At 41.6% G+C, this 23,616-nt stretch overlaps 1 protein-coding gene across 1 annotated transcript in view; it reads left to right on the top strand.

The window, feature by feature from the left end:
• The first annotated feature begins 2,310 nt into the window (after positions 1–2,310).
• The window catches only part of ALDH1A2 (aldehyde dehydrogenase 1 family member A2), a 93,628-nt gene continuing 72,322 nt past the window's right edge, over positions 2,311–23,616 (top strand). The window contains exons 1-2 of the mRNA XM_059180623.1: positions 2,311–2,613; positions 2,921–3,110. Of these exons, the coding sequence (XP_059036606.1) occupies positions 2,994–3,110 (117 nt within the window). The 5' untranslated portion in view covers positions 2,311–2,613; positions 2,921–2,993. The remainder of the gene's footprint in view (positions 2,614–2,920; positions 3,111–23,616) is intronic.

The raw sequence follows: 23,616 nt of genomic DNA, 5'->3' as shown, positions 1-23,616 counted from the left end.
CTGCAGGATATTGGCTCCACCAGGCCTAATAAATTGTTTTCACAAGGAAATAGAGCACGCCATAGCTTGTGTTCCCTTGTGCAAGGGGTTTTATAAACAAGATGTATCCTAAACAATAAATAATTACAGATGGGAGAGGGTGGGAGAAGGAAACATTATAAGGGTGGGAAAAAATGTTTCTTCACCAAATCACGGAAAAGGGTGAATTTCAAAATGCTAGACATCTGAAGGTAGTTGTGGGGAAGATGGCCACTTTAACCATGGTGAAATCCATACAGGAAATGAGAAAATAGTAGGACAAAGAGAAGACAAGAGAAGTAAAGAAAGAGAAGCGAAGGAAAGACTAAAAATGTGAGAAGAGGGGTCCTGCAGCCTTACAAGGAAATAGCAGCAGAGTAAGTCCTGTGAACAGAAATGAAGAAAATATAGACTAAAGAAGTCATTATTATTCACTGTTCTTTTCTGTTCAATCTTGTCCCCCATCTTGAATAGGACACCTTCCCCCCCCCCCCAAAAAATGCACTAGACCTTTGGAGCCGTTTATGAGGACAAGCTAAGAGATTCTCCTTTTCCTCCCTGGAAAAGAGGGAATCTCTTTATTTGCTCTACGTCACTGTGTAACGAATGTTAATGGTTCCATCATACTGCTCCTTCCCTGGGAGAGATTTTTCCAGGCATGGTGCTAGAGCCGGAGTTAGCAAGCAAGAGGTGGGTCAAGGGAGGACAACCCTGTCTTATGCTTGGAGAAGAATATAGCTCAATAATTTACAGTTTGTGGAGAGCCTTTCCTGACAATATTCATTTATCAGTCTAATTTATACAGATTTCCCTTTTCTCATGCTCGGAATTTTTGGATGGCTTCTCAGTGTCTCCAGAATTAAGGTCCTTACAAACTGAGTCAACTGCTTTGCCAGACTCATCTGCTGCTCTTCCAGTCACATTGATGTCCCCCTCAAATTTATATGCCTTTGATCTACGGCTCTACTCTCTACTCTGTCCTTTCCTCCCCCGTGGATGCCTCGCCTCTCCTTTTAAGGCCCAACTCAAAGGCCAGCGTTCCCAGAGAACTGACCTCTTCCTTAGTGGAGCCCCAGATCATGTGGTTGATGATCTGTTGTAACTTTTCCCCACAGCACCTCATAGTCAGTGATCTACCTCCCTGTGGGGAGGGGATTACAGCTTGCTGATGATAAGGGCTGCCCACCTTACTTGTAACCCAGTCTCCAGTACTGTGCCTTACAAAACATGTTGGCAGAATTTTTCCCCTAGCGCCATTGATTCCCTCTTGCTGCTATCTTCTCCCTTTCTCCCGAACTAACTCTGGGACTTTATTTATTTATTTTTTTATTCCTCAATTATATCTCCAACTCTCCAAGGCTTAAAACAAACAAACAATAACAACAACAAAAACACCTGTATCTCATGGACATAGCCTCTTACTAGAACACAATTTTTGGCCATAGCGATCCCCTTGTGAATTGAGATCTTTCTATTGCCTAAAGCTGAGGTAATTCACTTAGGTAACCTCGGGTAGTCACTTTGGTTCTGAGAGGCTGGAATTTATTTCTACAGACCTAATACTAAAATGGAATATTTTTGTCTGTTTGGTTATTTCCCAGGCACTGAGTATTAGGTATTTTTGGTAAGGGAAAGTATCTAAGGCAAGATCTCTTCTGACTGACCCTTAACATCTGGAGAAGTGAGGTTGTAAGGGCTCTGAATATGGCATTAAAGATATGAATTAGAAGGGCCCTGTCAATCTTACACTGGGAGTGAAGAGAAGTGACCTATAAAGGTCTTTTTGTCTGAAGCCCAGATTTGGACCACCCAGCCCAAAGCCCATCCTGGGAGGGGATCTCTGGGTTCTGGACGTACACCTACCTCTAGGGTCCCACAAACTAGAAGAAAGCCGGTTGGAGCTACATGAACAACTAAATTAGGGGGGTATAGGTGGGGAAGCTCAATCCCTAAGGGGCAGCCATATGAGGAGCCCTATGTCTGGTGGAATGATAGCTCTGGACGTGAAGAACAACAGAAAAGCAAAGCAAATATATCATTGTGTTATTTGGGGGCGAGGAGTTAAGGGCCGGAAGGGGGATCCAAGAAGAGAGACGGGCCGATGAAACATGCAACTCCTAAGAGCCTGTAAGGACCCAAGGCCCGCATCCTGGGGCGCAGCTCAGACCGCCCGGGGCGGTCCCAGCCGGCAGAGGGCAGCAGCTGGGCGGGAGAAGCCGGGCGAGGGCCGCCTTGCGGGGATACTTAATTTTGAGCGTGGGTCGAAGGACTCGCACTCATCACTAGCCGTCCCGGACCCTGCGGCCGTGGCGCGCCTCGGACTCCGCGGTGGGGAGTGGGCGTGTGCCGGGCCGCCCGGCCCTGGAAGGAGAGCTGAGGGCGCCCCCCGGGTCTCGGGGAGAGAAGAGGAACGCGTGTCCGGCTGGGCCGGAGACGCGGGTGGGAGGGGCCCCAGACCCGCCCCATCCGTAGCCGAGCCCGCTCGGCGTCCCAAGAGCCGCCCTCCGCGCCCCGGAAGCTTCCTTCGCTAACACCGCATCAGCCCCCCGCCCGCTCCGCTTCTGGGGCCACGACCCGCGCCCGCCATCCTCTAAGGTGCGCCCCCCGCCGCCGCTGCCGCCCGTGCCGGGGCGAGGCCGGTCCCGCTCTCCGAGCCCTGCGCGGTCGCGTCGCGGGTTCCGGCTCTGGCCGTCGAGGCCGGCAGCCGGGTGGGCGTGGGCCCGGGTGTCGCCGGCCACACTTGACCGTGGGTGCCGAGCGAACGGGCCGCGCGGCGCGGGCGGCGGGCTTTATGTAAATCCGGGCTGCGCCCGGGCGTCCTAGGTAGGATGGACCAGCCCCCCGCGCCTCGGCCCTCACGTCCAATAAGAAAAGCCCCAGCTTGACACCTGCCTATATACAGGCGAGCGCGCCCCCGGCCCGCGGACCGCGCGCACAGCCCACGCCGCGGGCGAGCGAGACCTCGGCCCGCCACCATGACTTCCAGTAAGATAGAGATGCCCGGCGAGGTGAAGGCTGACCCCGCCGCCCTCATGGCGTCCCTGCACCTCTTGCCATCGCCCACGCCCAACCTCGAAATCAAGTACACTAAGGTAAGCGGCCGGCGAAGACCTGCCGTCCGCCGAGGCTTTCTAGAACCTTCCTTCCTGTCCATGATCTGTGAGGGGGCGAGGGCGGCGTGACGGGGTCAAGGGGCCGGGGTGGCCGCGGCCTGCCTGTCATCCCCGCGCAGCGGAGGGACGCCCCCCGTCCTCGGGGTTGGGGGCATCCGAAGGCCTGCGGGGGTCCGGGGACGCCTCGGGGACTCGCCCCAACCTGAAGCTCGGCGCCGGGGGTCGCGGTCAACGGCTCCTTGCCCATTCCGCGCCTGCCGCTGCCTTCGGAGCCGATTCTCGGGGTCCGGACTGCCTCGGGCAAGGCGTCGGCCCGGCTTCGACTCCTCAAGTGGGGAGGAAGGGTTCCCGCCAGGTGGGCCACGCAGCCCGGCCGCTCCTCCCGGCGGTTCCGCGCCTTCAGGGGCCGCTGGGCTGCGCGTCCCGCTCGGTCCTCAGGAGCCCGCGCGTGCGGAGCGGCTTTCCCGGAGGAACTGACCCGGCGCGCGGCGCTCCGGCCGCCTTTGCAGATTGCGCGGAAACCTGGCTGCCGGCGACGGGCGGCTCCGGTACCGGCGTTTCGTTCGAATGTTGTAGGCAGTGGCAGTTGTCCCGGAAAACTCGGGAACTCTCTAAAAGTGTGCAAATGAACGGGCTCGCCTTCGGACTGAAAAGCAAGCATTTCTTATAACGAACTCTGACATCTTGGGTCTGCCAAGCAGGAATATCTGTTGCTGTTAGCACCACATAGAAAAGCATATGCATTCCCTATCTTAATGGAAAGTGAATGTACTTACTACGAATTCCACATAGAAAAAGTATATTGATTAGACACACGGGGGTGATTATAACGTTAAAGCATGGAGTGGGGAAGAGATAGATGGGATTTAAAGTCATGTTCCCTGGAGTTCATTTTACAGTTCTCTTGTTTAATTTTTCTATCCTTTCAGTTGATTTCTACCCCAAATTTCTCACGATTAAACACACACTGCGCGCACACAAGAGGGTTAACGTTGTTTATTACAACTTTATCATGCTTAGTACAAGATAAACTAAATTTGTCAAAAAGTAAATTGGTTCTGGCTTAATGATCGAAAGAGAAGTTTTTTTTTTTTTAAATCCGAATATTGAAATTTTCCTTGTGTTAGTTTTAGAATACAATTCAAAATGATTCGTGTTCTGAACGCCCGATTTATGATGGGTTTGATGTACCTGTTAGCTTTTTTAGATGGTGTGACAAATTTTTGAAAGCCATTTTAATGGGAGGTCGTTAATGGTTACAGCCATTTAGACACTGTTTGCATAACAATAGTGCCAACGCGGGGCACATATCTGGGTTTGGGAACAAGCAGGGAAAGTGTACAGCATAAACGTTTTGTTTTATGAGGGTCCCTAACCTCATCAGCCTCTCTTTAAAGGTCTTAAGATCCAAGATCTACCCGTGAGACAGGACCGAACTCTCATATTTAGGAGGGTTCCAGTTAAGTCTTAACTTTTGTTTGGCTTTTCCTCCCAGCCGGAGAAAGGAGTTTTAGGTATGCAGTAGGTATCTTGGAATTTAATTTGGAAGCTCTTCCAGTTTTCTTTTTCTCCAACTACCCTTGCTCTCTTTTTCTCTTGTTCTCCCCCAGTAGGAAAGACAACTGATTTATAGCTAATTGAAGCCTTTAATGTGGAGTCTTTTAGCTCCGGAGAGACTTTTATCCAGTATCCACTTTCCCACTTATTACAAAGAAAAACAATCAGAAATGAAATAATGGATTGTAACTTGACTCTTTAATTTGTGGGGAGGAGGCACCTTATTTTTGGCTTGACAAACAACCCTCGTAAACATTGAGTAATGCTAATCTAAAGGCAAGCTCTTTTCACAGAACCTTGTTAAATCAGGTATCTGTGAACATTTCCAGCAGCTTTCCTCCTTAGCTTTTTAGCGAGACTTCTAAATTTTCTGAGACAAGCGTCATGGGCGAGCAGCTTTTTTAACGTGAAGAGCAGAAGCTGCTCTCTTGGTAGCTGAGGGTAACGGGTAATGATTGTTGCTTAAGAGGAAAATAAGATTAGTGGAAACGTTTCTAAAAATTCACTTATGATCAGACGTGAGGAGTATTGGTAATTTGAAACAGAAGAATGAAAAAGAATGGACACTTCGTCCTTTAGAGCAATAGTACCTTTATTCATCAGGAATTTTTAAAAGAGTAATGACTTAGAAATTACTATGCTGGAGGGCTTGTTGAGTAACACATAAACAAATACGGTGTTTGTCTCACAAAATAGTACAAGGTAAACAAGATGGGTCCTTCATTATTTTTGGCTTCTTAAACAAATGCATCTTTAGGGAAGGATATTATAACAGGCTTTTTAAATGTGTTTTGGGCATCAACATAAAGTCACTGACCACTTACCTACGTGTAAGTGGTCAGATTATGAGAATTTCAAGTAGCGTACATTCAGAAAACTTTGATATTGTATTTTCCTGTATTTTTCACTATTCTTCTAAAAGTATTTTTGCATTTTTTATAAATAGGGGAATGGGGGAGAGCATCAGAAATAAAAGTTACACCATTGTCAAAGGTCCAGTGAAAATACTCCAGAATTACAGTTTGGTCTCCATGGATGCTGAAAGGGGTAAAGCTGTGCTCCTATATTGGCTTTCATGCAGTTATGTTTCTTTTTAAAAATAAGCCTCCCCCTCTGAAGTTCATTTTAGACTAACTAAGGATCAATGGCAGTACCAACTTTGGCATATGTCTGATTTGGTTTCCTTAATGCAGTGAATTAGATCCCAAGGTTTAAAAATGATTCCTTACTAAGAAATATGGTGGTGGTGGTGGTGGTTTTCAAAGTCTGTGTTATTCAAGAAAGAGTGCTAAGTCCACCAGCAAGAAGTAGCAAGGGGACCACTTTGAAGCCAAGAGAATATGTGCTCTCTTGCTTGTATTCTGAGAAGACTGCTTATCAGCTATTGCAGGAATCTGATTGCTTTTAGCTGTGTTTTTATGAATTAAAGCTTTTCAGAATTGTTTCTCTTTCATCAGTCTGGTTTTTAAAACTTCGTATGGCTGAATATATTATAGGAGTTCACACATTGTAAAATCAAGGCTAGCACTTTACTGACTGCCCCTAACTGCAGGGGAGATTTCTTCCAGATTCCCAGAAGGTCTTTGGAATCTTTCGGTCTTTATCTCCCCCCCCCCCCCCCCCGTACTTTCTCTATTGTCTCTATCATTTCTCTGGCTCCAGTGGTTCCTCCCTGTTACACACACACATACACACACACACACACACACACACACACACACATTGTGCTGTCTTGGTGTTGAGTGTTTTCTTGGTGGCCATTTATGCCTTTAACTAACAGTAACATAAGAGGTTGTGTTTTCTTCCAGCATCTGATGCTGTGGGGAGCGAGAACAGAGGGAGGAAGCGAACATTTATGGAGTGCTGACCTAGTAACTAGAAGAGAAAAAAATAAAGGAAATCAACTGAAAATCAGAGCTCATGTGTGTTGAGTAACTACTATTTGTTTATTTGTTTGTTCATTTAAAAACTTTGTATTGAACATCTGCTGTTTTCTGGGGTCAATTTCAATTCAGTCCAAAAGCTGTTTGAGTGGCATGCGAGTGTGTTGTTAGTATTTCTAACAACAGTGCTCTCTGTTATACTAGTTGGGCATTTGCCTTCTAGGAGGTTAGGGCCTTATTAGAAAGATTGAGTACCAAAAATTGTCAGCATGGCAGTGGTTCAGTGTAATAACAATAATGATAATAAAATGTATAATGCCACTTACATTGTTTATGGGGCCTAATGGTTTACTTAGCACTTTGATGTGTATCTTATTTGATCCTTGCAAAACCTTTTGAAAGAGAGAGAATAGGAAAAGGTAGAAATAATTGATAAGGAAGACCTTGGCCTTGACTTTTAAAAAACTGCTGGAACTTGCTTCACCGTATGTTTTGTTTTTCCTAATAGTCACATAGTTGTTTTTTTGTTTTGTTTTTGGATTTTTGTTTTGTTTTGGCATGGTTTTTTGAGAGAAGGAGTTTAAATCATTATTCTTTGTGTTGCTTCTATTGCAAAGAGGGGAAAACGTGCTGGTCCACTCTTCTTAAGAAGTAGCTACATCCATGGCTTTTGATTCCCTGACTTTAAATTACTATTTTTGATGTGCCTTTGAATTTTTGTTATTGTTGTTGCTGTTAGGTCTAGGGCAAGACTCTTGCCTATCCCAGGGATTATTTCTTAAAAGATGGTGTGGGTCTAGTTGTTTCCAAACCTCTAATCAAGATTGTCTTGATCATAAATTGTAAATCACACTTCCATGTTTATAGGAACCTCAGATTTTCAAAGAATACTTTTTCATAATTGTATAGCTTTTTGATGTTTGTGTCATTGCCATTTAAACTAGAGAAGCTAACCATCTTAATTATAGGGCTTGAATTAGATAACTCTCCTAGGATCCTGATGCCTTCTACTGTACAGTCTTATGCTACCACTGGGAATCATCATTTGCTAAGACAATCCAGTCTTCCACCTCTATAAAATAAGGAATGATAGTTTTTCTATTTGACGGTAGAAGATCATCCAAGGAGCCTGTTTGGTGAGGTTTGATTTTCTTGTAGCCAGGCTGAAGAGAAGCCAGGCATGCATAGTACATTCTCTGTTTCATTACCCACACTCGGTGGTCAGACCATGGACCGGACCAAAATCGTCTCACATACCAACATATGCAGTTCTGTCTCAAGTCTTTCTTAGCTGATAATGAAATAGAAAGATGATGTATATTTTTGTCTTTTTTAATTATCTTAGTCACAGCTTGCAGCGGTTAGCAAACTGCAGATGATCTGCCTCATGTTGTAAATAAAGATTTATTGGCACAAGGCCGCACCCATTCAGCTGCATATTAGCGTGGAACTGCTCTTGGACTACATGGTAGAGTCAAGTAGTTGCAACAGAGATCATATGGCCTACATTTTAGAAAAAGTTCCTAAGCCCTTGATTTTAAAAAGAAAGGCTCGGACTTTGTTCAAACCTTGGTCAAACATGTACTTATTAGCTGTGTGGGCTGTCAACGCCCACTCAGCACACAGTGCTGGCTGTGCCCCCGGCCCGGAGACGCAATAGTAAGCAAGCTATGGTTGTGGTCTCCTACTGTCAATGTAATTGACAATTGCTCCATTTCCCAGATGGGAGATAATAGTAGCTACCTTATCGGGTTGTTGTCGGGACTACATGAATAACTGGGCGAAAGTCCATAGGTTGACATTCAGCCAAGGGCTAACTCCATTTCATTTTTACATTTGAAGCCATGGATGAACCAAGGCCCATTTTAAGAAAGATCGGAATTGTACAGTCAATAAAATCTTATAAAACAGGCCATTGTGTATTATCTTAATTAGTTGTAAGAGTTTAATATTCTGGGAAGATATGGATCCTTTGTATATTTACATTGGATTTTCATCAAATGAGATCCCTTGGAGATTTCCCTACTTAGATCTTCTCTTTATTAAGAAGTCACTGAATTAAACAATTTCTTAGCCAGTATTTTGTTCTTTTTTTTTTTTTTTAAAAAGATTTTATTTATTCATTTGACAGATAGAGATCACAAGTAGGCAGAGAGGCAGGCAGAGAGAGAAGTAGAAGCAGGCTTCCTGCTGAGCAGAGAGGCCGATGCGGGGCTCGATCCCAGGACCCTGAGATCATGACCTGAGCCGAAGGCAGAGGCTTTAACCCACTGAGCCACCCAGGCACCCCGCCAGTATTTTGATAATCAAACTAGATACCTGACATTTGTGCCAAAATTTGGCATTAATGTGCCTCAGCACACCCAAGTGGCCAGTCCTAAGTGTCAAATGGCCAGCAGCCATTTCTGGCATGTTAAGCAGTTTGGGCAAAGATGTTGCCAAGTCTTCGGCACATAAATCTGGGAGGTATAGCAGCATTTGAGGACATTCTCGGAAGATATATATGCCTTTTAGAAGGGGGAAAGGATCCTAGTTCATATAATTTAAAATGAAACAGATTTTAATTGGTGTTCACTGCTCAGTGTTGGGGCACTTCACCTTCCAGAAAGTAAAACCACCATGCAGTGATTATTTTGAAAGCCCTTCTAGCATTTCACTAACTTTTTTATTTGCTGTGACGGATCATCGCAAAGCCAGTCATTTCCCCTCAGACACCACATCTGATGTATTATAAAAGCGATTGCCATAATGTCACTTTGGATAGTTTTTTAAAAGAACTTATTTATTTTGAGAGAGAGAGAGAGAAGGAAAGAGAGAATCTCAAGCAGATTTCATGCTGAGCATGGAGCTGGACACATGGCTCCATCTCACGACCCTGAGATCCTGACCTGAGCCAAAATCAAGAGTTCAGGCTCTTAACCAACTTTGAGCCACCCCTAGCACCCCACTTTGGATAATTTTTAATTGCCTTTCCAAATAGATCTTTAAGCTCCATTCCATTTTACCTTTCAGATACATGAGAGTATCCAAATTGAGAATTTCTTACCTCTGGCATTTCTACATTGTTCGTTTGTTGGCCTTTAAGATGAAATAATGTTTAAAATGTTTCCCTTCAAAATCTGAACCCTTAATGAGTTTATTTACAGCATGTCTCTGTTGGGTCACATGATTTGGAAATACTTCCAACCTTTGAAAATTCCAGTTGGAATAATAATTGGGTGCTTTCACCACCTAGACTTTGCTGGGCTCTCAACAAAATTTCCCTGGGGCTAAACACAGGGCTTTATTGACCTCTGTAGAATGTGGTTAAAAATTAGAATGTCTGTGAGTGAACATTCTAATTTTTATTATAGAAGGAAGCTTGCTTCTTACTTCAGTTCAGCTCTGTTACCTCCAGAAGTAGTTAGCTGCTCTGTTTCCTTTCCTCATCATATGCTGACCTTTGGAGAGCCAGAGTAACAGTTGATTTAGCCCTAGATCTCTGGAAAGATAAAACCTATTGTCCAGCTAAAACTGGACACACCTGTCTCTTATTTGCGAAGAATTTAGGATATTAGGGGTTTCCAAACATTTTTCAGTTTTGATTTTAAAATATAGGGAGAGGGCCATCTGGGTGGCTCAGTGGGTTAAAGCCTCTGCCTTCGGCTCAGGTCATGATCCCAGGGTCCTGGGATTGAGCCCCACATCAGGCTCTCTGCTCTGTGGAAAGCCTGCTTCCTCCTCTCTCTCTGCCTGCCTTTCTGCCTACTTGTGATCCCTCTCTGTCAAATAAATAAAATGTTTAAAAATAAATAAATAAATAAAAATATAGGGAGAAAATTTCAAAATAATTAAAGATTATATTTTTATAATTTTCTCATGCATTCTTTTCATTCCTCTAGCCTACATCTTCTGATCTTACGTCCAGTGACTCTTAGAGTTTTTTGTCTCAGGTCATTTCTAGGGATTTCTTAAAGATTAAACTTAGTCCAAAAAATGGTATAAATTACGGGCTCTTCTCACAGATATGATGAAACCTACCTTCAAGTAAGTGGATCTTACTAAATATTGTGGATTTAAGTAAACCAAGTAACAGACAGAAAAAAGCTCATTCTTTCCCCAGTTCCCATAACCAATACATTCACCTAATCTATGGGCTGATACGTGTGTAATGATGGAGTGTTTATGGTGGGAAGGAAAAGGGGGACACAAGAAGACCTTGCCTGATAAGACAAAATTATGAAGTGTCTATAGAAGTCTACAGAGGATAACATAAAGTCTTATTTCCCTAGGTGTGAAAATTGGACTTTTGCCCAGAATCCTTTTGGGGGAGGAGACCCGGAATCAGTATGACTGGTTAAATTCCTGAGCACACCCGAAAGCAGTGAACTCTGGTTTCCCATCTATGTTTTAGAGTCTGATACCCTTCATATCAATATAATTTGATTTTCACAGGGAAGGGTATCTCAGTTTAGTATCTTGAGGTCATTTTTATTTGTACAGCCAGAGCTACCCTTTTGCTTACTTGAATTTATTTATTTGCTTACTCATCTGACAGTTATTTGGGCCACTTGTGTACAAAGCACTGTTAGTCACTGTTGGGGCATGAAAAGATCTAGAGATGTGGGCCCTTCCCTGAAGAGGCTGGGGAGGGTTCCCACTTGGATGTGGGGTGAGGACCTGCGCCACTCTAACTGTGGTGTGTAACAGGAGATGAGCAGGTGCTTGAGACGATCATCCTACAAGCTGTGTGAGCATTCAGAAGGGAAAGAGAGGCTTCAGGCTCCGCAAACCAGCAGCACACTGTATTGTTAGACCTATGTGACAGGAAATGAAACGTTTCAATCACACGGAAGATTATAGAGAATAACACAACCAACATGTTTTGTTCCTGTACCCAGTTTTGTTAGTTCTTAACATTTGGCAGTATTTGTTGCTATTTTTTTTGAAAGAAATATACCAAAGCACCACCTGTGACCTTCCTCTCATTTCTTCCCTTTTCCTTCCTCAGAGATATTTATCTTTCCCATAGGTTTACGTGCCTATATATCTATATGTATTCATAAACAATATATACTCTAGTTTTGCACATTGATTTTTTTATATAGATGGCACCGTGCTACAATTTGCTTTGTTTGCATAGCATGTTTTCAAGATTCCTCCATGTTATTGGATGTATTTGCAGTTCATTCCTCATCATTCACTCATTCATTGTCAGATCCCATTCTTTGAATGTATCACAATTTTTTGTTCATTCTGCTAGTGACATTTAAAGTACTTCCAGCATTTTGCTGTTACAGTAATGCTGCATTAAAGATTCCTAAGCATATTTCCTTAGGCGCCTGGGTGAGAGGCTTTTCTAAGGTGTATACTGAAAGGTGGTTTTGCCAGCTCACAGGGTATGTGGATCTACATCTTCATTAGGGATTGCAAATTTCTGTCCGACACTGTTATGCTAGTTTCCGCTGCCACCAGCAGTCTATCACAGCTCCTGCTACTCTCCATCTTCACCTATGCTAGGAGTTCTCAGACTTCTTAAATTTGGTCAATCTGTGTGAAATGGTATCTCATTGCCATTTTAATTTGCATTGTGTTGATTTCTTGCGAGATTTAGTATCTTTCCATATGTTTATTGGCCATTTGGCTGTCCTCCTTTGTGAACAGGCTAGTGTATCATTTGTTCATTTCTGTTTGCATATGGGTGTATTTTTACTGACTTATAGCAATTTTTATGTACTTGGGATTATAATTTTTTGACAGTTAGGTACCATGTGAAAAATTTCTGCCCCTTGTGTCTTTTCTTCCTCTTCCTTTTTAAGCATAATGCCATATGGTTTTAAATGCAAATAGGAATATTTCTCTTTTTTTATTTAAAAAGAGAGCCAGAGAGCACAAGCAGGGGGAATGGCAGAAGGAGAAGGAGAAACGGGCTCCCCACCCCCTATCCCTGAGCAGGGAGCCTGATGTGGGGCTCAATCCTGACCTGAGCTGAAAGCAGACACTTAAGCAACTGAGCCACCCAGGTGTCCCTATCTTTTCTTCATGTTTAGTGCTTTTGGTGTCTTTTTAAAGAAATCCATCTTTATTCCGAGTTTCTCAAGGTGTACTTTTATATAGTCTTCTGAAGGTTTACTTTCATTATTAAAAAACCTATCTTTCTTATTGTGTTTTAATCCACCTATAATTGGTATTTGTATATGTGTAAGAATACACGTAAATCTTAAGGACAAATGCTGTATAGGAAAAACAAATGTATAGGAAAAATAAAATGATATTAATATGTAAAGAATTATTCAAAATTGTATTCCATGCAATTTTGGAATGAGATTATGAGATTCAGAATATGTGGTTTTTCTCTAAGCCTGGTCTTCTCCGTAATGGGAAAATATCAGAAGCCCGTCCTACTTGGTGGATGATGACTTTGGTACGTGTTGGTTTTCCTAAACTAAGAACAATAGTGCATTCTATAAACCTATCTTTAAGGAGTCCTTGTGTAAAACTTTAGGATAATATGATCATTATAAGTTTTCCATGTCGAGACTTATTTCCTTACCTTTCTTGTATTACCTAGAACAGAGTAAGTGCTTGAATGTTAGCTACTGTCCCCTCTCTCTCTTTTCTGTCTCTCTCACACACACCCCACTCATTTTTTGAAGGAGCATTACCAGGTAGATAGGTAAATTCTTCACTGTGTGCTATTTGTTTATATAGGATTGGAGAACAACTAGAGGGATGACGACTAATACAATGTGAAAAAGAATTTCCAATACACCTTTTTCTTGAATAACTAGTTCAATATGGTGCTTCATCCTGTTAGTTTAGAGAATTTAAATTATTCCTTAGCACCAAGCTTGAAAATGACATTACTTTGTATTTCATTAATGATTTAACTTACTGTGTTTGAAACTCAGAGTGGGTGTTGCACATTCACTTTTGTGTTTGGATTTCATAAGTCACTGATCTGTGCATGTGTACCCCTGGCTCTGAAAAGGCTACCGAGGAAGAATGAAATTCTCCAACCTTAAAACTGAATCTGGCCCTTTTGTACATATTGCTTATGTAATACCTGACAGAGTTGGCCCCGCACTTTTTTTTTTTTTTTTTTTTGGATGAACCTCTGTATTCTCTGAATGCCTATATAACTTGTTTGCACAACTCTTAGATGGTACAATTTTTGCCTTGTATGATTATATTTTTCTGTGTAATTTCCTCCTCCTAAATGGTACTAGATTATAAACTCTTACTCATTTTAGTATTTCTGAAGCATCTACCTCAGTGACTTACAGTGAAATGAATACTTGTTACACTTTATTGTCATTATTGGCCACTAATAGTTCTTTTTAATATTTATATGAAAATTTTCAAAGTGCTTTTCACATGTGATTACATTTAATAATTACAGCAGTTCTATGATGTGAATGTTACATTAATCTTCTCACTTTATAAGTGAGAAAATCAAGCATATAGTTAAATAAATTCTCTGGGCTTGATAGCTAGTAGATGGCAGTTCCAAGACTCAGTCTTCTTCCTTCTCTGCTCATACAACAGGAACAAGCACAATTTGAACTGTTGGCCTAAAGCTCTGCTTTAGGCTATGATAAAGAACTGTTCTTGGATTTCCCACTGGCTGGGTAGCCGCACACTGCCTTTAGTAAGTCCTGCTATCTATCTATCTATCTATCTATCTATATATATATTTATTCCCCCCCCCCATTCATCAAGTGCTTTCCTTTGTTATGGTTCTTTAGATCTATTTGGGAGTGAGTATGTTTGGGACCGTTAAAAGTGAATATATTTCACATTCTTTCTAGTGCTTCCTCTCCCTCCATTGGCCATCATTTAGTGTAACTTGACTATAACCTTTGTGGGAGAGATGCATGCCAGAAGAGTCAGGGGCTATGCTCCACGTTGCCTTTTAGGAGCCCTCATTTCTCATGAAGGCTTACCACAGTAGATTCGTCTGTTGTATGCGGCCTCACTGGGGATGCAGAATAGAGAAATAGAGAATGGGCCCCAGAAATTCATACACTCTCTCTACTTTACCAGAGTTGGTGCCAGGAGGTGCCAGGAGGGGGGTAGTTGGGATGCACAATTAATGTTTTATTGTGAATGGCTCAAAAATCCTACCTCAGGAATCTGCTAACAAGTTGTCTCCTTGAAGCCAGATCGGAAAGTCCTCAGCTTTCTCTGTCTTCACCGTTAGAGAGAACACATTGCTCTTACTCCTCTCCTTCTCAGTCAGAGGTATTCCTTCTTCTCACCTTTTCCATCTTTCTCTCTTCTCTTCCCAGAGTATTTCTTCTGCTTCTCTTCCCCCTCCCTAAGTATTTCTGTCAGGCTGGCCTTTGATGACCCTCGTTCCTTGGTCAGATTCATTTACCTGTTTTCATAAAATGCCTAGTTCTGCTTGGGAACCTTTGTAGTCAGCTCTCCCAGCTGTTGGCCTGCACGGTCCTTTGGGACACCAGAAGCAATGAACCTGGAATAACCACATTTGACTTCTGTGAGCCCTCCTGAGAATTTAGTAATTACTTAATGGATTGAATTGGTGACATACGCTATTCTAGATAACAGCCTGGGTTGCATTAAATTAACCTTCACAAATGGGTATTTATTGGTGTACTCTTAAAAGACTACATGTGTTGGCTGTAATTGTTCTTCCATGTTTCTCCATGCTGATAGGTATTTGTACTGAGTGAAAAATTTCTCAGATTAGAGCCTGGGTGGTAGTTCTAGCCATTCAGTGATGTGTGTCATTGTGTTCAGCACATTGAGCATAAATCCTGTCTTGTAAACAGCAGGGAGACTAATGAGGTTTGCCCACATTCTGGTATCATTACCAGGGATTCCAACAGAGAAAAAAAAGAAGGCTTGGAAAAGAAGTACACAAATCAGTGGTTTCTGGAATTCTTGATGATCTGAATTAAGGAGAGAGAGTATTGTTCAACATTGAGTATAGACATGTACGTACAAAGACAGGTATATAAACTACATTTAGGTAAAAAAGAAAAAAAAACTGAAACTTTGCTTTAAATGAACATTTGCAAAGTCACCAACTTAGTTGTACAGAGAGCTAACGAGGGGCTTATTTATGAGTGCTTCTAATTGTGAGTGGTATCAAGGAGGCGGCTGTTGAAATAATGCAGCTGTTAAAAGGATAGCCCTCTCGTTGCTTTCTCAGCCCTCTCTTTGCTTACTCTTCATCATTTCAGCCAACTAAAGTTTCATACTCATTTGAGTCTTACAATTCTTGGAACGATTTGGTTGTTATCTTTATAATAAATAGCTTCTGAACTTGTTGCAAGAAGCCTTTCAAATGTGTGTGCGTGTGTGTGTGTGTTTTAGGTTGGTTTCAGATCTTTATTACTACTGCTGAATAATTTGTGTGTTTGATAATGCCAAAGCAAGGGATCCAATCACTGCTTTATGCCTAGACTAGTTTTCTTCCTAGATTTGTATTTTCATAAAAGCTAATTATCATGATGGTTTTGACACATAGTATGGTCCACACATCTTTGTGTTTGAATGAATGAGTTAAGGAATATGAGTCCTAGAAAAGAAAACTGTCTGATTTCATTTGCATACTTAGTGATAGACAAAATGCCAGGACCAGAAAGTGAATTCCAGGTAGAGTGTTTTGAAATAAATAACTCTCTTAGAGTGAGAGCAACACACACACACACACACACACACACACACACACACACACTTTAGGATGAAAAACTCCCCTCCTTCAGTCCCACTTACCTACCCTTTCCTTTGAACTAGAAAATCTATAGGGTGTATGATAGAGAAGTGAATGAGGCGGCAGACGGGTCCCAGCATATGCGTACCTTGTATGTGGAGGCACGCAATATAGATTTGTGGAATTGAGTGAATAGATTATTTGATAACTTATTGAGTACTTTCTTCTATATTGGCTCTGGAGATATGAAAATGCTATGGTGATACTGAGTTAGTTACTTAAATTCCCTGGACATCAGTTTTATTACTTATAAGGTGATAAGGCAGAATAAGATGCTTATTTATGAACCTATCTACTTATAAAAAGCTTGGATTGGAAGAGCTGTAAGGTTTTTTTGATCCCCAGCCTGACTCTTCAGAATTCTTTCATTTCCTGGGCTCAAACCTGGGATTATGAGGATCAGAAGGAAAACACTGAACTTGTTTGTACGTCTTCCTTGCAGTCTTTCTGGGACCCCAATTTTTGGTCAAAACTGTGTTTCAAGTATTTTCCCAAGGATGTCCTTATAATTGCCAGAAAGCCATCCACAGAAATCTGTTAATGATTCTCTTTCCGTGAATGAGTGATTTAACCATGTCATAAAGATCCACCAGAAATAGAAAATGTGTTTGTTAAAGACTTACAGTACAAGAAATTTTGGAGCAGTGACTCCCAAGAGAATTCCTTCTTTAAATTGTAGGGAACGTGTTAGCACCCTGGTCATGATGGTAGAAAGAAAAGATTTGTTGACATTTTTCCTCCAACCCACCCCGGCAGGTTTTCTGTCAGTGTAAGCTCATGAAAACCACGCTGGGTCGGGCAAACTCTGTGGCGAGGATGCTTGTCTGGGGCCTTCGGCTTTTCACTTGAGTCTAATAGAGACTTAGCGCTTTGCAGGTCAGTGCCACTGCTATTTGTCTCTGACCTAAGAGATCTGGAGTTCTTCACATCAAAACCACATCTTGCTGAGCAGAGATCAAACGTAGGAAGGTAAGGATTCTGCCAGTGATTTATCATGCCAGGGAGAGCGATCAGGCCATATGGGGCCGCTGCAAATGAAGTTGACATTCCGGCAGTTTCTCATATAAGGTCTCACATGTACTTATGGCTAGTTTTTCTTGTAGAGGAATTCCGGGTCAAGTGGCAGCTTTCGGTGGTGTTTCTTAGCCAGACTTCCCTTGAGCATGAGATTATTTCAAAATCAAGTCCTCGCAAGGTTTTTCTAATATTTTGTTTAAATGACAAATAGATTTCTTGCTCAGTCAGTTGCAGGTTCATTTGAGCTTTTCATCTGATGTCTCTTTTCTTTTCCCCTTTGTGGAGAAGGTGTCTATTTTAAAAAGAAAGAAAAAAAAATGAAAAATTAAGGTGATTTGAGGTCTGCCAAAAAACTTTTCTTTCTAGATATTAGATGTGACTTTAGGGTAATGAAATTGACTGTGTTGGGTATGCACAATTAGACTTATTAGTTCATCATCACATTTTATTAATTCAGGGGTTTTAGGAATGAACTGTTGTAAATACTGCAATCCAGTTCCTTTTAAATGAAGAGTATCACACAGACTTTTTTGCATATTTGTAATGGTGGAGAGGGAGGAAGAATTTAATCATTTACAACACAGAATTATGTTTGAAAGCATTTGCTAACGTTTGAGTCAAGGGCAATAATTTTAATTTTAATTAAAAGAAAAAGTCCAATAATCCCTCTCTTCATCTAACTATATCAACAGATACATGAAAATGATCGTGCTATATAAAATTCAGCTTGCTTTTTGTTTACTGTCACAAGCAAATGTTGAGTCTCCTGTGGAGAAATCACACATTTATTGTTTCAAAGGCCTCTTCAACGTTAGGATATACGCTGGGGTATTTCAGCCTCTCTTTACACAGGATGTTTGCTTTGTAACATAAATGAAAGATGATACTGGCATTTAAATGTAGTAGTTCATGACATGAAGATCTAATTCAACCAAACATACCAGTTGTCCCTTTTGTGTTTTACTTTTTTGTAATGAGAAAAACTACCCTAAGTGAATGGGCTTTGGTGGTTAGAAGTAGGTCTCATCCTATAGTCAAAGTTCAGTTGATTTCCTGAGGTCTCTGTTTATCTGCTCATAAACTAGGTAGTATTATTCCGATTGATGAAGTACTTCAACTCTGCAAGGAGCACGTTTAAGTGTAATAATGAAATAATGAAATGGAATTTCTCCCAGTTTCCACTTGGCATTCTTGGAGCGTGCACAACATCCATGAAAACCTGGTCGGATTGCCAGATAAAATATACAGCGTCTAGTTAAATTTGAATTTTAGGTAAATAGCGAATACTTTTTAAATATAAGAATGCCCCATGATTTGCCAGTGACTTGGGACATACTTACACTGAAATTTAATTGTTTTTCTGAGATTCATATTTTATTGGGCATCGTGTATTTTTTCATTTGCTAAAGCTGGCAAACCTAAACCGTTATACAGATGACTTGTGATTTTTATCTGTGACCAGCAAATAAATATCACCTTAATGTAAAATTAATTGGCAATAAAAATCAAAGACTTAATGAATCTTTAAAAATTCTTGCACCGGAATAATGAAGAGTATAGTAGAAAGACTTTTTTCTAAAACCCTAGCAACACTAGTGAGTAAATAGGGCAACTAGGCCCATTGTAAAGACAGCTTAATCTCCTAAATGAATTGCTCCAACCTTTTAATTCAAAATCATACAAACAAAAACATTGAGATAAGCTGGGTGCTTTTTCAAATGGGGACCCCTGTGGCTTTGAAAATAAACACTTCATCCTCCTTCCCCCCCAACACCTACACCCACAGTCACTAGCCTTTCTGATGTCTTCCATTTGCAAATGAACAGGCTGAATTCTGAGAAAGACAGAAGACTAATTAAACCTAGGGAAGATAGGCAAAGGAACATTTGTTTCTAAGCAGAAGACAAAAGAAATCATGTTACATTCCGCTTTCTCAAGACTGACAGGAGGGCCTTAAAGCCCTCTGCTGAATCTCCTCTTCTCAGAGCATGTTTCCCAGCCCACTGCTCAGACCCTCTCAGGGCCGGGCAACCCGGGTGTGTCTGAACCAGCCTGCATTGCCCTGTCCTCATGGGAGAGTCAGAAGAGAGGAGCAATCAAAAACTCGCAGAGACCGGCTCCTATGCTGGTTGGCCTTCACAACATCTTTACCTTCTTCCCCCATCTTTTTGCCCTGCTCGATGGCTTGTCAGAGGGGACTCAGTTACTCGCAATGAGAAGAGTAAATGAATGTGTAAACAAGCAAACACAGAACAAGCAGTGACTAGCTTTTTAAGAGCACTAATCAAGTGCCTTGAATTGGTTGCTTACATTCAGAATCTGAATCAGTTAAAAGTTTGAGTACACACTATTGCAGACTTTTCAGTAGTCCAAAAAATTCGTACATCCACTGGGTGAGGTGGTTTTATTATCTTATTTTATAAATGAGAAAATTGAGCCACAGAAAGTTTTAAGGGCATACCAAGTCATACCATCTAGTAATCTTTCTACACATAGGTATATATATATGGTATGGGAATAGTGCGGAGGCAGAACTTGATTTTAGGATACTTTTGTCCATTTTTGTGGTTAAACAAGACCTAAAGGAAGGACTTCCTAGTTTGACTATGTACTAGCCAAATGGTCATTTGATAAAGGACTGGGAAAACTAGACCATTTTGTTCTGTGGTAGAAATATCTTGCCATGCCCTTTGGAATCCAGAGTCAAATGGAACTCTATCTAGGTCTTCCCTGATCTGAATCACAGGTCCCTGGAATTACCCCGGAGCCCTTTAATCTGAACCGTCCAGGCAGCCTTCTTAGGAAAAGAGGCCAGCCTCCCCCACCGCTTACCATACCTCCCAGTTTGTTCAGATCTAACCTTGTCCCCTGAAGGCTGCCCAAACTGAACTGTCCTCTGGGAACATGACTAATGAATGACCTTTTGTCTCTGGACTCTCATCAGTGGCCTTTCACTTTCAGAAACAGACCTTGAGGTTAGATGGATACAGGAAAAGCCGGGTGGATCTTCGCTACCTAGAGTTGCTGAGGTCCTAACTTCCTTCTGTTTACAACACTAACACAAGTCATGTAATCATTGCACATTAGTGTAATGGGCTGCGCATACAACCTTCATTTTTAAACACTCTGACACAATCACTTTGGATTAATAGTTTAAAGCTGTTTTTAAATGTTGTCTCTCATTTCTCTGTTCTTTTGACCTTGTGCTGTCTGCATACTTGGAAAGTCTAGTTTGCCGTCTTTTCTAGTGAAGACTTTTCCCTATTCTTGCCTTTCAGGCTAAGACTCAGGGTAAGTGGGGTTCGAAGCATACAATATTGGGACCATTATTTGAAATAGTTAATTGACTTAAAGTTAGAATTGATAAATTAATCCTTGTCAAAGCAAGCTTTGTAAAACCATGCTTTTGCCAGTAAGAGATTACACCTATTGAACCGAGGCCGTGTCTCTATAATATCAAAACCCCGACTTTAAAGTGAAAAACACAATCAATCATCTAGGTGTTTTCCTCTCCAATGCCATTTGGGTGTTTTTCCACTTTTTAGCCAGATGTTTTGGCGTGAAGCAAAGCAAAGAACAGAAGTCAACAGAATCACTTTTGCCCTAACTACCTAGTTCAACAGAAGGTTCTTGCCCATAAACGATCTAAACATTGGCTTCATTCTTTTACTTTCATAGGTAGCCTCTTAATTAGAAGTAAAATAAGATGGGGATATTTTTTAATCAGAGTTAAAAATAACCTTTTCGCCTTTGATTATAGTATGTAAAGGCTACCAGCTTCGCAGAGTAGTGCTCTGAGGTGAGCATCAGTACAATTCTGGATTACAAGAGAAATTTAATTCTGTACAGTTAAATGGTAGTGCCGTGTGATCCGTGTTGTCCGCAGCTCCCTTTCAATTAGAGTACATCAGTAGAAACAATAGAGTAGTCATGTAAAAGGAGATAACGAACATATGACAGGTCCTTAAATTACTTCTTTGTACTGCTTAATTAAAAGTAATGGAACTTTTTTCTGTAGACAGATCTGTCTGGTTATTGATTTGCTATCTGGTACTCTCGTTTGATGAGCCCAAAGCAGTTTACGTGGCAAGCTGAGCAAAATTCAATTCTCCAAGGCACAATCCACTGCAGGGTTTAATACAAATCATTTGAAGCATTTACTATTAAAAAAACAAAACATTTTATTATGGAAATAAAACATGGCAGCTTTATGTCAAAGATTCATTGAGGATAGGAAATTATTTACACCTAACTCCTATTAATGCCTGCTGCTTTGGAATTCCATGGGGGTTTCCATTCCCCAATTAGAAAATTCACGGCAGCCTCTCTGTATTGTCACAGCCACTTTGCTGTGGGCTGAAAAGTATGGCAAGCCTGATTTGTCCTTGATTATCTTCCTGCTGCAAAAGTGGCCAAGTGATATGGCTTGGCTTGCGTGGCTGAATTCACCGTTTTGAATCTCTATCCAGGTAACTGCTGAGATTTATAAAACAACATAAAGCCACTTTTAGGTGACTCGGATCCATGTGGACAGCCCATCTGAATTCCTTGCTCCATCTTCATTTCTTTTCCTGGTAATAGGATTTATTATATCTCTTGAACACTGGCTGCTTATCAAGTGCTATGTTAGAGTACAGGGTAAACCAAACGAAGCCAAGAGAGCTTTTTTTACAAGGAACTTAGAGAAGGAAGAAGCTTCCATCTTAGTGAGCTAAGCTTTAGGCACACTCACATTTTATCTCACTTAATTGTACAACAGCCCTGCAAGGTAAATGGGCCTTATTTCTGTTCTTACAGAGAAGCGAACAAAGCTCCAAGAGTTTGAAAGTCTATTTAAGAGGGCTCAGGATTGTGTAAGTGGTAAAAGGCAGACTGGTCTTTATTTACATGGGGATCTTCCAGCTCCCATAACTCTATTCTGGTTGGTTCTACAAGGAAGATAACAGAATACATGCAAGATTAATCACCTCAGTCATCAGTGGATTTCCTTACTTTTCTGCTCTGTTTGACATACGAACACAGCCCTCATAACACTCTGCCACAGTGATTGCATATGTTAAGCAACATCAGTCTCTGCACTTGTCTTGGGGAGAAAAGCTTTGTTATCCTGATGGTCTCATTTGAAAAAAAAAAAAAAATGTGTAAACCAACCTAGTCACCTTGAGTTGGCTTTCAAGCAGCCTGTCTTTATGGTCCTTATTGTTTCAATCCAGAGTCACAGTGCATACCCCGTTCACATTTCAAACCTCCCCACTTGGACCCTGAGATACCTGTTCCTTTCAGATTTGGGATAGGACTCTTCTGTTGGGCAGAAGCCTTTGTTGCGGTGGAGTATTGTACTTGTTAGAGTTCTGAAACACATTCCATCAGGAAGGGGATAACATTTCTGAGATAGGGAACTGTATAACGTTTCTTGCCCAGAATCTAGGATACCATGAATTGTTTACAGGAGGAAATTATACTTACAGATATTTTCCCCCAAATGCCTGTGTAGAGTGTCCCTAACAAAGTGCCATTATGAATTTTTACTTTAATTCCCTTAGCTGGGCAAAGGAACCATGAGCCAAACAGCTGTGACAATTTTATAAAGACTTTGGCATTTGGTGCCCTTTTCTTATTCAGCCTTGGGTACCTAGATTCTACAGAGAAAGGAACACATGAAAAAAGAGTCACTTTGATGCAGTGAAATTGTTACCAGCTCCTGAATCAGTCAAGGTTGGTCATTCCCTTTCTCCTCTGCTCATCCAAGACCAACTGTCCTGTGGGAGGTTATTAGGATGGTTCTGAAGGACCCATCCTGGACCTCAAACATAGCCCTGTGGTGGTAAGAGCACAAAACTGTTCTTTAATAAGCCCAAGAAATAATTTCCTACCTGCAGATCACAGTAGTCTGGCTGCTGCCTGTCCTCTGGCAGAAATTCATTGTTCTGTTCCTGAGGTAGGGGGGTGGGTACTGCAGAAAATATCCCAGGACCTCATCTCTAAGCAGAATCACATTAGGACAAGAAATCATCACTGCTCCCCGAACACATTTAGCTTTCAAGAAAGGAAATGAAAAATTATTTTGCTGTCACTTGCCTTGATTGTGTTGAAGGAAAAAGGGACTCAAGCAACATTCCTTGTGCTGAATAATTGTTCAAAAGACATTGTGAACGAAATGCAGTGAGGATTACTCCTGTGACCTGGGCAGCCATCACATCCGCTTTGCGTAGGAGCATCAGCAAAGACTGAATTTAGAGAACGTACTAGGATGGAATCAGGATATGGGGTTTCTAGTTTCTATTCTGCTACTGGCCTGGTGTGT

This window comes from Mustela lutreola, chromosome 7 (assembly GCF_030435805.1).
Source record: "Mustela lutreola isolate mMusLut2 chromosome 7, mMusLut2.pri, whole genome shotgun sequence".
NCBI lineage: Eukaryota > Metazoa > Chordata > Mammalia > Carnivora > Mustelidae > Mustela > Mustela lutreola.
This window is presented reverse-complemented; position numbering and strand designations above follow the sequence as displayed.